Source organism: Lolium rigidum, chromosome 5 (genome assembly GCF_022539505.1).
Source record: "Lolium rigidum isolate FL_2022 chromosome 5, APGP_CSIRO_Lrig_0.1, whole genome shotgun sequence".
NCBI lineage: Eukaryota > Viridiplantae > Streptophyta > Magnoliopsida > Poales > Poaceae > Lolium > Lolium rigidum.
The window spans coordinates 246,991,670-247,006,276 of record NC_061512.1 but is presented as its reverse complement, the minus strand read 5'-3'; the positions used below and the strand labels follow the sequence as shown (position 1 = coordinate 247,006,276).

At 44.9% G+C, this 14,607-nt stretch overlaps 1 protein-coding gene across 1 annotated transcript; it reads right to left on the bottom strand.

Moving 5' to 3' along the window:
• Positions 1-11,195: 11,195 nt before the first annotated feature.
• LOC124655087 (putative wall-associated receptor kinase-like 16) lies at positions 11,196-14,057 on the bottom strand. The gene is made up of 3 exons (XM_047194051.1): positions 13,325-14,057; positions 12,774-12,914; positions 11,196-12,451 (listed from the first exon to the last, which is right to left on the bottom strand). The coding sequence occupies exons 1-3, from the start codon at positions 14,055-14,057 to the stop codon at positions 11,196-11,198; spliced, it is 2,130 nt and encodes a 709-aa protein (XP_047050007.1).
• Positions 14,058-14,607: the final 550 nt, after the last annotated feature.

Sequence of the window (14,607 nt, the reverse complement as noted above, 5' to 3'; positions counted from 1 at the left end):
GGGCCGGTGGGGCGGAGGCGGCCCAGCAAGGGACCCGGCCGGACCGGGGCTGCGCCGAGGCGGGCCGGTCACGGACCGGGCCCGAGACCGGTTACGGGCCAAGAGCCCCCTGGACCGCGGCCGGAAGGCACCAGCGCCGGATCCGGTTTCGGACCGGGTGGGCCGGTTGCCGGTCCGGTCGGACCGGCCGGTCGGCTGGCCCTTTTTTTTCTTTTTCCTTTTATTCTTTTCTCCTTTTCCTTTTCTTTAATAACAAATGCTCCCGAACTCCGAATCGCATGAAACCAATTTTGTTTGGAAGATAACAACAAATGCTATCTTATGGAAAGTGAAAACCCAAGAATCTGTAGGAGGGGATTTTATCATGAATATAAAAGGTAGAACCTTATATCATGAATAACCGGTAAAATCACCCAACCTCGAAAACGCAATAGAAGATGCATGTGAACTCCGTTTTCGATGAACTTGGGCTTGTTGTAAAGCTAGCAACAAGCTCAAGAACCTCACACCGAGAAATACCAAGAAGCAATAAGAATATGCAACGCATGCAAGGATTGAGCTCCCTAAGACGATGTGATCAAGTTAACCAACCGAAAGCCCCTCTTGATAGTGCGGCTATCTATCCTATAATCCGGTCTCCCATCAACCACCTCGAGACCGGCAAAAGGAAAACCTATCAAGGTCATACCTTTGCCTTGCGCATCCCATCACTTGATCATTGTCGCTTCGTGAATACTCACAAATGCTCCCCATACACTATGATGGGAAAGGTTCATTGATGCACATCTTCACTATCACCAAATGGACGGCAAGCTTCAAGCATGTGATCCACACAAGATGCTCATCTTGAACTTGCCCAACTCAACCTTGTATCTTCTCATACTCACTTAAGATAGAGCATGGCTAATATTGAGTTCCACATAAGAACTCCATCTTCATTTCTTCTTCTTGATCATATCACATATATATCTTCATACCGATGATCTTGATGCCAATACACAAGGTATATCTTTATCTTCATGGCATACATACTTGAATCCAACACATGGAGAGCAAGTAGTACCTATGGAATATTCCTTCATATAAACTCAATGAAAACATTAGTCCATAGGGGTTGTCATTAATTACCGAAACCACACATAGGGGCAATGTACCCTTACAAAAACCTCCTACGGAACAAATGTATTAGCTCAAAAGATATCTCCCAAGGGAAACCAGTGAATTCACAATTTTAAGTTAGTCTGATGGCAGCGAAGGAACATTTATTTTGCTTCGAATCCTTGCATGTGAAAGACGTCTCTGAGATTCACTTATGGGATGATAGGTTGAAAGGTAATGCCACTGACGAGAGCTATATTCAGCCTTGTACCATATTGTCCGTAGAAAAACTAACACAATCACATATGTGCAGGGTTCATCCCCGCCTAATGTGAGGGAATGCTCGACAACGTAAATTGGATATGGTCCAACTATCACAAAGATACAATGAATTCGGATGGAATCTGAATGCGAATGAAAAAAATCTCGGTTTCCCATCTACTGGGTTATTGCCCATTGCGATGTGCCAGTCAATAATGTCAAACAAAATTAGGAAAATTAAGGTTCTCCAAAATAAGAGTTTTTCTGCAATAATTCACAAATGGGTGCTCCTAAATAAGGATAATGTCACAAATTACAGATTGATTAGGAGCAGGAAGTTTTTTTCTTCATAATGGTGAGACAGTCAAACATATTTCATATGGTCAGTTCTTATAACTTGTATCTGCCTCGTTGTATCTTCCTTGCAGTGTTGTTAATATTGTTAGCAATTCGTTGTAGGATATCGACTGCGCGTTTAGGGTCCTCATTTGGATCCTCATTTGGGTGGGAGCGGCAGCTCTTATTTGGTTGTTATGGCTATATATAAATGACATGTATTATAGTAATATGAACTCATCTCACTACAAGTTATCTGCCGGTGTATGCAGTGGATCCACTTGTGATTTATTTTTTAACTGATTAGAGTACTAAAACTTGTTTATAGAGGTGTTTACGAACTTGAATCAGATTCATATGCCTTATATTAATCATGTGTGACTATTTTATTTTTTTGCATTTCTTTAGTATTTGGATTTTGTGATGGGTGTGTACATCCTGAAATGTATAGGCTATGCGTGAATTCTCTATGATTTGATCGTCATTTACATGTTGCTTTGATTTTAAATAAAGACGATTTGTAGAAAAAGAAGAAAAGTCACAAAACCTCAAACCATTCAAAATGATTGTATAATCTACGAAGAAAAAGGCTAGCAAACTAACAAAAGAAGGCTACCAGTGGACGTGATATTACATAATCGTAGAACATATGAAGACAATGACTAGGAAACTAACAATTCTCTAACAAGGGTGGCTTTGAGATTTGCTTCTGGGAGGATAGGTGGTGGAAAATTCCACTCTCCGAGAGCAAATTTTAGTCTTGTACCATATTGTTTGTAACAAAACGGACATAATTACACAGGTGCAAGGTTCGTACTGCCTAATGTGTTGTTCAACTGCGGGATTTGGTTACGCCTCGTCTTCCGGCATGGAATGCCCTACAGGGGTGGTTGGCTATGGCCGAACTATTGTAAGGACATGACAAGTTCTGATGGAATCTACATGAGGATGGAAAATTTTCTGTTGATACCATGTACCTAGCGCTTGGACATACCAATGTATTGGTTAACGATAGCAAACAAATTTGGAAGACGAAGGTTCCTCACAAATCTGGTTCCTTAGATACGCTCCTAAGGATAATCTTGGAAAGCGCCACTGGACTGGATGAGTGTGTTTTTTGTCGCAATAATGTGACAATCACACCGTCCAAGTCTCCCAAGCCAAACCAGACAAGTCTACCGGTGGTTGTGAGTATACATTGAAGAAAAAGAGTATGAACTGGCCAGCGGCCAGGTGAGTGCATCATCATCCATCTATGCCCCCAAATCTAGCAGCGTTTTACTAGAGGGTGCAGGAACCTGCGGTACGCGTACCTGGGCTTGGATGATGGCCGACCAGAGGGAAACACGCGCGGTCCGACGGATCGATGGTCGAGGTGCCAAGAGTGCGAGCTCTTCCAACTGAAGCAGGGCAACGAACAGAAAAAGGAAATGTATGTTATAACAGCAATCTCTCTTGAGAGATTTTCCTACTACTACTACTAATTTGAAAGGTAACGCGGGTAGTCTTTCTCTCAAAAAGGGCACAAGTCCAACTAACTGTAAGCGCCAACTGTGCGAGGGAGACATCAAAAGGTCCCTGTCAACATAAGTGCGGACTTTACGGAAAAGAGAAAAACAGCCAGCAATCTAGCGCGGACTTTACGGGAAAGAGAAAAACAGCTAGGACGGGGCTCTAAAACCTATCTAGGATTTCGTCTTTCTCGTCGGCGACGCTGCCAGTCCACTCCGTCTTCGGTGGCCTTGGATCTTGGAGGTGTGGTGGACCGCGGCCTCTCGCATGCGGGAAGGTTCAGTTCTTCGTTTAGTTTGTTTTCAGTGTCTTCTTCGGGATGGTGAGGTGGCGGCTAATTCCTGAACTCAGAATAAGGTACTTCCCGTCCTATCCTCGCTCCGGTGGTGCATCTGGGCGCGTGGAGTCGTGTGTCTGACGGATCTTCCGTGGTCCGGTTGTCTTTCGTATTCGTTTGTGTGGTTTCAGTTCAGTCTCTTCCGATCTACGGTTGTCATCATTGGCGATGGTTGCTGCTCTAGTGCGCTGGCCCTCTGAGGCCTTAGCACAACGACTTTTCGTCTGTCTACTACAACAAGCTCTACTACGACAAGCTTTGCATGACTCCGATGATGGAGGGGCGAGGACGGTGGCGCGCCTTCGGCTCGAGCTAGTGTCTACAGTCGTCGTTAGGTGGTCCAATGACCCATCTGTTATTTTTATTACTTTTGAGCATCTTTGTACTGCTGTTGATGATTATTAATAGATCAGTGAAATTTTCGTAAAAAAACATAAGTGCCAGAGAGACACCCAGGTCAACAAAGAGCAAAGCAGGGGGAGAGTTGTGGCTATTATCAACACTGCCAATTGACATTCATGAGTGACAAGAGGATAACCTTTGAGGCAACTTGCTCCTTGAGAAATGAGATTTTGGCGTGCACCATATCTATAGTGCACGTTGTTGGATTTCTTGCCTCGTGATGCTATACTAAAATCATTGTGTTTCGACATGTTTCGAATACTGCATACAAAATGAAACTAGATTAAGTGATTTCCTCCTCGAAATAGGTTTTTCCCGCTATATTAATATAGCAACGAACTGATACAAGGTAGAGACCACCGCTGGAGCAAACAACACATCAAAACCCAAAAGAAAACAAAAGAAGAAGAAAAAAGAAAGAAAGGATGACAAAAAACCTCTCACTCATCCCATGCTAAGTGATTTCATGACTGCTAGATACCGTGCCCGCCAAAAAACCTGCTGTCGCTCATCCCATGCTCCCGCCTTACGCAACCTCTTGTTGTTCGTCGCGTCGGGGGACCGGCAGTGCTGCGCCAGTGCGCCGAAAAACCTCTCACTATCCTCTGTCAAATGCAGATGCATCATTATGCTCTGTGTTGGCCTCATGGGAGAAGGCGAACGCCACATGACTTTGTGTCATACTTCTCTTCCTCTTTTTTCGATAAATAACGCTTTATTACTTAACACGGTCTCTGCAAAACTAAGATGTAAATAAGTGTAACAATCTGAAGGAAACAAGAGTGAAAAAAAGAAAAGTAGCACACCACAAAAGAACAATCAAGGTAACAAGTAGGCGATGTGGTCCAATCCTGAGATCACCCTTGCATTCATGTTGGATAAAAATATCTCTCGCTGTGTCCTTTAACCGAGTAAGCACCTCCATAATCTGGTAGTGATTTTTCATATGATCTAGAGACGACCGTGAACGGCGCAAAGTCATGCACCGGCAGATAACCCGCGTAAGAGATCAGTTTTATCATTGAAAACCTTATCATTTCTATGCAGCCGTAGCAACCAACGGCAAGCAGTCTCACTCTTATAAGCAATTTAAACTTACGATCCACACCATTTAAGTAGTTGCTTAATATATTTACAATGTTGCATGGTGGATATAAGGTCGAACCTACTTAGATGATTGACCATATAGATCTAGTGAATTTGCACTAGAAGAATAAGTATTTAATAGTTTCGTCACGATGAGAATTGCGATTTACAAGGTTATCTTTGGTGAAAATCACACCTTTGCGAAGATACCATGCAAAAACCTTAGTTTACAATGATATATTCATTTTTCATATTTTTCTTATTGTTATCGACGGTCACATCCGGCTGTATTTTAAGGATTTATACTAGAGTCTATTGAGAATTTATCACTCTATTGTAGATTCCATCGAAACTCATCCGTCCCCTGCGTTAAGTGGATCAGAACCAAGCGTTGCAACAAGGTTTTCCATTTAGACATTCTAGGACCAATATCTCTTCTGAATGTCATATTCGGTGGGGAAGAATCCAACACCTTAGCGATTGTATCGCTCTTATGACGGACAATGTTGTATAGAGCTGAATACTATTCTCGAAGTTTAGCATTACCCAACAGCTTATCCTCCCAGAATCTAATTTGCGAGCCATTTCTAATTGTGAAGGAACCATACAAGAGGAAGAAGTGTTACTTCGTACCCATAGAAGCATCCCAAAAGTATGATTCACCAGGTTTCAATAAACTTGAATCGAAGCACTAGAGCCAATATATTTCCGCTTTAGGAGATTCTTTCAAACCACCTCCTCCATCAACAACTTATGAAGTCCTTAGCGAGGAGAGCTCTATTCTTAACCTCAAAGTCGTGAATTCCAAGCCCTCCATAATCCTTAGGGAGGCATAATACAATCTATTTAGTCGGTCGATATTTCCTTTTCTCATTGTTCTCTGCCAAAAGAATCTTAACCGTAAATAATTCAACCTTTCTAAGACCCTTTTAGGTACGGTCTCTTCCGCAGTAACACTAGCAAGGAAAGGGAGGGTGGGAGGGAGAGAGAGGAAGAAGAGAGAGAAAGAGAGAGAGAGAGAGCATGAACCACATTCTCAAGAAAGATTTTGCAAGAACGGAGCAACATCTACAGCGATTTTTGGACCAAGTTAACAATTGCTCCCTCCGTTTTAAAATAAGTTTTTTAGTTTTTTCTAGATACAAATATATCTATACATTAAAAGACGTGTAGACACATTCGTATCTCAACAAAATTGCCACTTATTTTGAAACGGGGGTAGTACTTCCTCTATCTCATAAAACTTGTCTCAACTTTGTTATAATTTGAATTTATGTAGATAGTAAATACTGTCTATGCTTGAGTCTAGCTCAATAGGTTGGGGAGTGGATGTACATGAAGGGTTCGTTGCATGTAAAACAAAAAATTTCTACCGTGAACATGAATAAAAACCAAGATCCAATCTAGGAAGAAGCAAGATCTAATCTATATAAATCGAAGTAACGAGATGCATGTGAGACTAACCCTCGAATATTCCAAAGCCTACGAGATTAGATCTCATTGTTGATGTAGTCGATCGTCCTGTGCTGCAATCCGGCAGCACTTCCGTACTCGGTCGTGCGTACGGTGTCAATGAAGACCGTCCTCTCCCCGTTCCAGCGGGCAGCGGAGGTGTGGTAGATCTCCTCGGAATCCTAGCAGCACGACGGTGTGGTGGTGGTGGTGGAGGAGAAAAGCTACAGGGCTTCGCCAAGCTGGAGCAGGATTGTGGTGGAGGAGAGAGGGGCCGCCAGGGTTAGGGTATGAAGGGTGTGCACCCCCTGCCCCCTCCCCTCTTTATATAGGGGGGAGGTCGGTTTGGGTGGCCCCCCAATGCCCCAAAACCCATCTAGGGCTGGCGGCCAAAGAGGGGGAAGTTTTCCTCCCCCCCCCAAGTTGATCCCCTTAGGGTTTTGGGGAACCCTAGTGGGCTGGCCGACTTGGCCCTTGAGGGGCATGTGCCCCTAGACCATTAGGGCTAGGATGCACCCCCTCGGCCCATGTTGGCCCCCTAGGCCGTGGGCCCCATGGTGGACCCCCCGGAACCTTCTAGAACCTTCCCTGTCTTTCACCGAAAAAATCCCGAACTTTTCCGAAACCTAGAAATCAACTTCCCTTATATGAATCTTATTCTCTGGACCATTCCGGACCTCCTCGTGATGTCCTAGATCCCATCCGAGACTCCGAACAATCTTCGGTCTCCATCTCATATTTTGAATCTACTTATGCGACATCGAACCTTAAGCGCGTCACCCTACGGTTCGTGAACTATGCAGACATGATCGAGACTCCTCTCCGACCAATAACCAATAGCGGGACCTGGAGATCCATAATGGCTCCCACACATTCAGCGATAACTTAGTGATCGATTGAACCATTAACATACGATACTGATTCCCTTTATCGCGCGATACTTTACTTGTCCGAGGTTCGATCATCGGTATCTCCATACCTAGTTCAACCTCGTTACCGACAAGTACTCTTTACTCGTACCGTGGTATGTCATCTCTTGGGCCTAGTCACATGCTTGCAAGCTAATTAGACGATATTCCACCGAGAGGGCCCAGAGTATATCTATCCGTCATCAGGATGGACAAATCCCACTCTTGATCCATATGCCTCAACTCATACTTTCCGAATACTTAATCCCATCTTTATAACCACCCATTTACGTAGTGACATTTGATGTAATCAAAGTACCCTTCCGGTATAAGTGATTTACATAATCTCATGGTCAAAGGACTAGGTTACTATGTATCGAAAGCTTATAGCAAGATGAACTTCATGACTTGACCTTATGCTACGCTTATTTGGGTGTATATCCATTATATCATTCACCCAATGACATAACCTTGTTATTAACAACATCCAATATTCATGATCACGAAACCATGATCATCTGTTAATCAACAAGCTAGTTATACAAGAGGCTTACTATATAGGGACTCCTTGTTGTTTACATAAAACACATGTATCAATGTTTCGGTTAATACAATTATAGCATGGGATGTAAACATTTATCATGAACACTAAGATATAACAATAACTAATTTATTATTGCCTCTCGGGCATATCTCCAACAGTACAAACCCAACACCTGAGTTCAAATCCTCACGGAAGAGAATTTAGGTTTCTATTTATACTTAAGGCCCAGGCTGGTCCTGGTACTCATGCAATTTATCTTGAGGACTATGATTTAATCTTAACGAAGATTAAAAATCTTAGTACTCATGCCAAATGACTGTGTGCATCCCTACTTGGTGCAGAGACCGGGAAGTGAAATTCTCCCCATTTAAAGGGAAAGCTTGTAAGAATACGAGAGATACTTTACCCCTCGGGTCTTCCCCCTCCAGGCGACTCTGGGGCGGAACCCTAGCCCCCCGCCGTCGCCTCCGTCTCCACCTCCCTCCCTTCCCCTCGCCATCCCCTGAGGCTGCCGCCGGCGAAGCCTGGCGCGGCCGGTTATGGGGGCGGCGGGGATCCACGCGTGGTCCCCTGGTGCGGCGGTAGGAGGCACGTCTCCGCACCGGGGGATGGTCCCGTTCCCTGCCGGTCTATGGCGGCGCGACCTCTCATCCCGTCTTCGCCACGGCCTCGCCGGGAAGGCGGTGATGGGGGCGGCGACGTGGCCCTGGACATGGCGGCGTGGCTCTGGACATGGCGGCACGACCTCTCCTCCGTTCCTCGCCGCGGCCTCACCGGGTGGGCGATGATGGAGACGGCGGCGTGGCCCCGGATCCTGGCGATGATGGGGGCGGTGCGGTCCTATCCTCCTTCCTCGCCTCGGCATCGCCGGGCGGGTGGGGATGGGGGCGGATCTCGTGCTCTCCTCCTCAAGGTCTGGGACCACGGCACCAACGGCGGCGGCCCTGGATGGCGATGGAGGTGACGGCGTCGACCTGGTGGCAGGTGGCGGGCGTCAGGTGCCGCTGACCATGGCATCGTCTTCTCTCTCGCCGGGGGAGATCGGCTAGTTGTGTGGCTAGAAGTGGCGGATCTTGCGATCCGTCGCCTAGCTCCCGATGGCGAGGCACAACTGCCGGTGAAAGCCGGCCCGGACTTCGGTCATGGCGGATGATGGCGGCACGTTTTGTCGTTACCTTGTTGAAGGCATTGTCTCTGCAGTCTGCGTTCTTCGCCTGGGCTGCTCCAGGGGAAACCCTAGACCCGGGTCTCCCGGATCGTATGATGGCGGCGCGCATTGCCGTTCTTCCTGTTGGGGGCATCGCTTTTTTGGAGCAGACAACGGATGACGGTGGTGCTGAGGTGGAACAATGTGCTTTTGCTGTGTCGGCGTCGTCGAGTCTCCATGGCATGGTGCAGTGGTGTCTCGGGACGGATGCAGTGTGATGGATACACGCAGGATGGTGGAGTCATCTGGCGCCGTGGCGGCATCGATGGCAGGCCTGGCTTGGTCAATGCGATGATCTCTCTTGAAGATGGAGTCGAGGAAGATGGCGGTAGCAACTTCTATGACGTGTGTTGGCGTATGATGATAGTCTGCTTGACTGGATGTGCTTCTCATATGCTATTGGGCGGCCTGGAAAGGCATTTGATTTTTGGATGTGAGTTGGTGAATTGTCACCCCCTTCATCCCTTTGTAGGTTTAGCGAGGTAGCTTCGAGTTTGATCTTTTGTATTGCTCTTATAAGGTGTGGTGAATAATCTAATAAAAAAATCGTGTACATCCTTTGGATGCAGAAGCTGGGGCGATATTTCCCCCATTTCGAAAAAAAGTAAATAGTGTCTATAAACGATTGCGTTGATGGTACAATGTATTGGCTTTGCAACATGCTCTCCACCCACTTATTGACGCTTATGACTACTTGTTCAAATAGAATAATTCTTTGTTCATATGTTTCGTAGTCTCATCCGGTGACAATAGTTGTTATGGTTTTCAGAAAAAGTCGAGCGAGGTGTACACCAAGGCTGTTTGCATGGACAAAGCGTTACTTCAAGGGTTTCCCAACGCTGAAGGGCGTGTGACAGCGAGATCAACAGTAGGTCCATCAAGCCCAATGTGGACCAAATCAACGAGATGGCACTACAGGTCTAGGATGGAGTCTTGCAGAAGGCCACTACCTTGACGGACGACGACATTTGACCCACCATGTGGCATGTTCGGATGGATCGGAATCACTTCCGACTATCCATGGATAGCTCATCTCCGGCCCGCTTCGGGACACTTGACTGTCTCGTCGACAACACGGGGTGGACTCCTGGATGAATCCGACAGGTACCAGAGCCCCAACGGCTCGTCTACACCAGCTGCACTGTCTGTACATGGCTAACAGCGCCAACAAGCACGACGCGGTTGACTGACACCGTGGATCATCATCATCCTGACCGACCGGCCACGTCATTACCGGCGTGATTCCGATGAGCAGCTTCGACGACGCCGGCCGTGACCTGGATCCTGCGTGTCAAGTTCACCATGGGCCTCTTCGAGAGCCCTTACTCAGATGCTAGCATGGCTGATCATCTCGGTAAGAAGGTAATGACTGATGAAACTCTGACGCTGTGCACAGGAAGTGAATGTTGCTTCGCCTACATTCCCTGCGTGCTACCAGGATGCTCTCTGTCCCTTCAACCAGGCACAAAAGAGGAAGACCGAGAGAAGACGATGGCGTCGTCGCCAGTCAAGAGTTTCCAACAGTGATTTGGTTTTCACTTCGGGCAAAGGACCGAAATTTTACTTGAATTTATCCGATTGAAATCAAGCAAAGTATTTTGGAATTTTGCAAAAAAGAAAATTTGTTTGAAATCCACTGTAATATCTGACATGTTTTCACTGAAACAGAGTTATCTGGGGTATTTACCAAAATGACTGAAAATTTGATGAAATTTCATCGAAAGTGCTAACAACAAAGCTGGAGAAGCTGGATAAATAATTGCTTGATTTTCAGGCTACACCTTGGAGATTGAACACGAAAAGGATTCCGTGAAAGGATGTCATCAAAACAGAAAAGGGATCAAATTAGGCTTGCAGCTTAAAATTAAAGGACGTGCAGTTTATTGGTCCGCCTCTTCCGAAACTGCACACCAGTTCATGAGAGGCAATAGAGTGGATGTCAAATAAGTATACCAATCCAGTTTGTGATACAGAAAAGATGAATGCCTTTTTGCTCATAGAACAAAGGAAAATAGTTGAAAATTGTTACTATGGCAAATTAAAAGAGTCATATTAGCGGGGCAGGTCGGTCCAAGATACAAGCTCTTGCTCCATAGTGTAGCAGCGCGTGACACCGAGACTTGACGAATTAGCAGCCGAGAAGAACTCGCCGTGCCGTGTACCGGAACTAGTGCTGGAATAATATGATGGCAACAATGGCACGGCTTCATTCTCCCCCTCTAACTCGTAGTTTTTTTTCAGTACTATCTTGCCTCTGAGGAGCTGCAGCCTTAGCTCCACTTCTTTCATGGTAGGCCTCTCTTCTCCTCTGAGCCTCAAGCATGCGCTTGCAAGGGAAGCCATCTCAATGATCTGTCTCTCGTTACCTTCCTCCATTATTTGACAATCGATGATCTCTATCACAGTGTTATTTTGTAGCCTTTGGACGAAGTAATGGCATAAATTTTGCTTTTCACCACGGGAAGTGAGGAATATTGGCTTCTTCCTTGTTAGGAGCTCGACGATTATCACACCAAAACCATAAACATCACTCTTCTCGGTTAGTTGGCCTGTGTGGTAATACTCAGGATCCAAGTATCCAAATGTGCCCTGGACTGTCGTGACCACACGAGTTTCATCGATGGAGATCGATCGAGAAGCGCCGAAGTCTGCAACCTTGGCAGTGAAGTTATCGGTCAAGAGTATATTTGCAGATTTTACATCTCTGTGGAAGATTGGTAGTGAAGCAGCGGAATGTAGATAAGCAAGAGCACTTGCGGCTTCGCTAGCAATTCTGATACGATCTTCCCATGTTAACATGCTTCTAGCATTCACGTGGTCACCATGAAGAAGTTCAGACAGTGTGCCATTGGAGATGAACTCATACACGAGCAAAGGGACCTCTGACTCAAGGCAACATCCAAAAAGTTTTACCACATTGCGGTGATTTATCTGAGACAAAATTGCAAGCTCGTTGACGAATTGATCAATCTCTGTTTGATCGACCATTTTGGACTTCTTGACGGCCACCACACGCTGATCTGATAAAATCCCCTTGTAAACAGTACCATGCCCTCCACGACCTAGAATCCGCGTGCAGTCAAAATTGTCCGTTGCCTTTTCTAACTCATCCAAGGAAAATATTTTACTGCTATGTGTGGCACTTTCATCTGATGAGATCAATTGTTCCAAGATGAGTCCTTTGTTTCTCAGGAAGTTTACTTTTCGAACTCTATTTTTAACGCCTCTCTTCCACCTCCGAACCAGCAAAGTCGATATTGCCACAATAAACAGAACTCCAATACCACAACTTAATCCAATAACAACCCCTGAAAAAGTATGCATATGTAATAGTTAACACATAATATCTTTTCATTTTTACTCGCAACTACGTTTTTATTTCATTCTTGTGTGTTGCCAAGAAAACTCTATCTTACGTTATAAGAAAAAACCAAGTTCAGCAGTTACAGTACAGAACAATGACAAGCCTCTTATACCTGACTAGTCATGGAGAGAGCAGCAACTCTGCTGCTCTTTTGACAACACAAAATATCAACGAGATTACATAGCAAATATCTCAGAATAAAAAATGGTTGCAGTTGTGTAATTAATTGCAAGATGAAACCAAGTTGCTAACTTCTGGTGGTTTACCTATAAATTGGTTTGTGCAAGAGTTTGTTTCCTTTGCAAACTTGCTGCCAAAAGGGCATGAACAATGGTACCCTCCTACTGTGTTATGGCAAGTTGCAGACACAGGGCAGGGGCTTGGACTCTGTTGACATTCATCGACATCTGCAGGGAAAATCAAACAAAATGTCAGATCTCAAATGAGTCTTTCTAAGGTAATATAATAAACAGATACAAAGACTGGAGAATTTGATATTTGAGCTAAATCTAACACCTGATGTGTCTCTCTATTTGGATTTTGTGCATGCATGAGAGGGAAAACTACTAGTATTATACACATATGTCCATTGCATAAATCCTTCTTTTAAAAGTTTGTTGTACAAAAATTCCTACAGACTAACGAAGTATCTAGAGCAAGGAGAGGAACTTGCCTGTGCATCCACCAGAGACGTAAGGATTCCCTTGGTATCCAGCAGAGCAGTTGCACAGATAACCTAGGCCATTGGATGAATCAACGCAAACGGTGTTTCTGCTCCGGCACGCATAGGAAGACATGTTTCGGTGTGCTTCCTCACAGGTTTCATCTACAATCGCCCAGTCAAGCACCACTGGCTGCTGCCCCTTGTAGGTGTCATTGAACCTCGTCGTGGTTATGTACTCAGAGTTGAAAGCAAACGTCTCTGCCTCCACCACCATGGCATAGCTGCATTTGTTGAAGTGCCAACTGTTGGAACTATTGACATAGTCCACATCATAGAAGTAAACATAGTAGCTCGTTAAGCCCTTGGGGACAGTGTTCTGGCAGCAGCCTACACCAACGCACGAGCCATTTGTCAGGTCTTCCGGGCTCCCACACACCGACGCACAACCTGTGGCATACCTTGTTGATTCTCCGGTGTTGTAGATGTATCCGATTGTGTTGCAACCAATGCTTATGAACTTATTGTGTGAGTCCGAGAATCGATACGGCCAAGCTAAATTAAAATCCCAAAGGTAGGAATCCATTTCCCCTGTACTAGAATTGTAGCAATATGTTGGGATGTACATTAAAACTCGGGATTGCCCACTGGATGCTGAGATGCTTAGAACCTCCCATTCATTTATGAATGGCCTCTCGGTTCCATCAGCAGTCCTGCTGCAGTTGATCTCAAAGCCTTGTTCGATAGCGCAACCAATACCAATGCCAAATGGGTAGGGGATCTCAACAACACCACAATGTGTTTGGCATCCGTGGTGAGGCTGCGCTGATGACATAGATGCTAGGTTCAGCATGGCTACAATGGCACTGAGCAGTAGCACTGACGCCATATTAATTCACTGAAATTGGTGCCATTAGAGTAAGTGTCTTGTGAGCACGAGAGTAATTGTCTACAATTTTGTAAGTAACAACTCGTATATGTTTTTACTGAAACGCGGTCTAAAATTCTGGTCAGCCTACTGTAGAAAATTACAGAAACAACTCGTAAGTGAACAGTTTTCAAGGATGAAATGAGGTCTAAAATTCTGATCAGCCTATCTTGTATGCGGAAATCTAATTTGGCTAAAAAAATACTTCGAAATGTCTAAAATTCCAAAAAAAAATCCCCAGGTGCACACACGGACAATCTATGTTGACAAACAAAATTCCGCACTTTTTTTGTGATCTGTGTAAGAAAAACAATTTTTGGTGCTCGAAAATAGCATTTTACGAGACATTTTTAATTATTTCCGTAAAAATCTGTGTGAGAACATAGTGTCCCAATGTAGGATTTTCTTTTTTGGATTTTTTTGACATTTTAAAGTTTATTTAAATTGCATTTTTCAGAATAGATGCATCTAGACCTATGAGCCAAAACACTATGTCCGTACTATTTATATT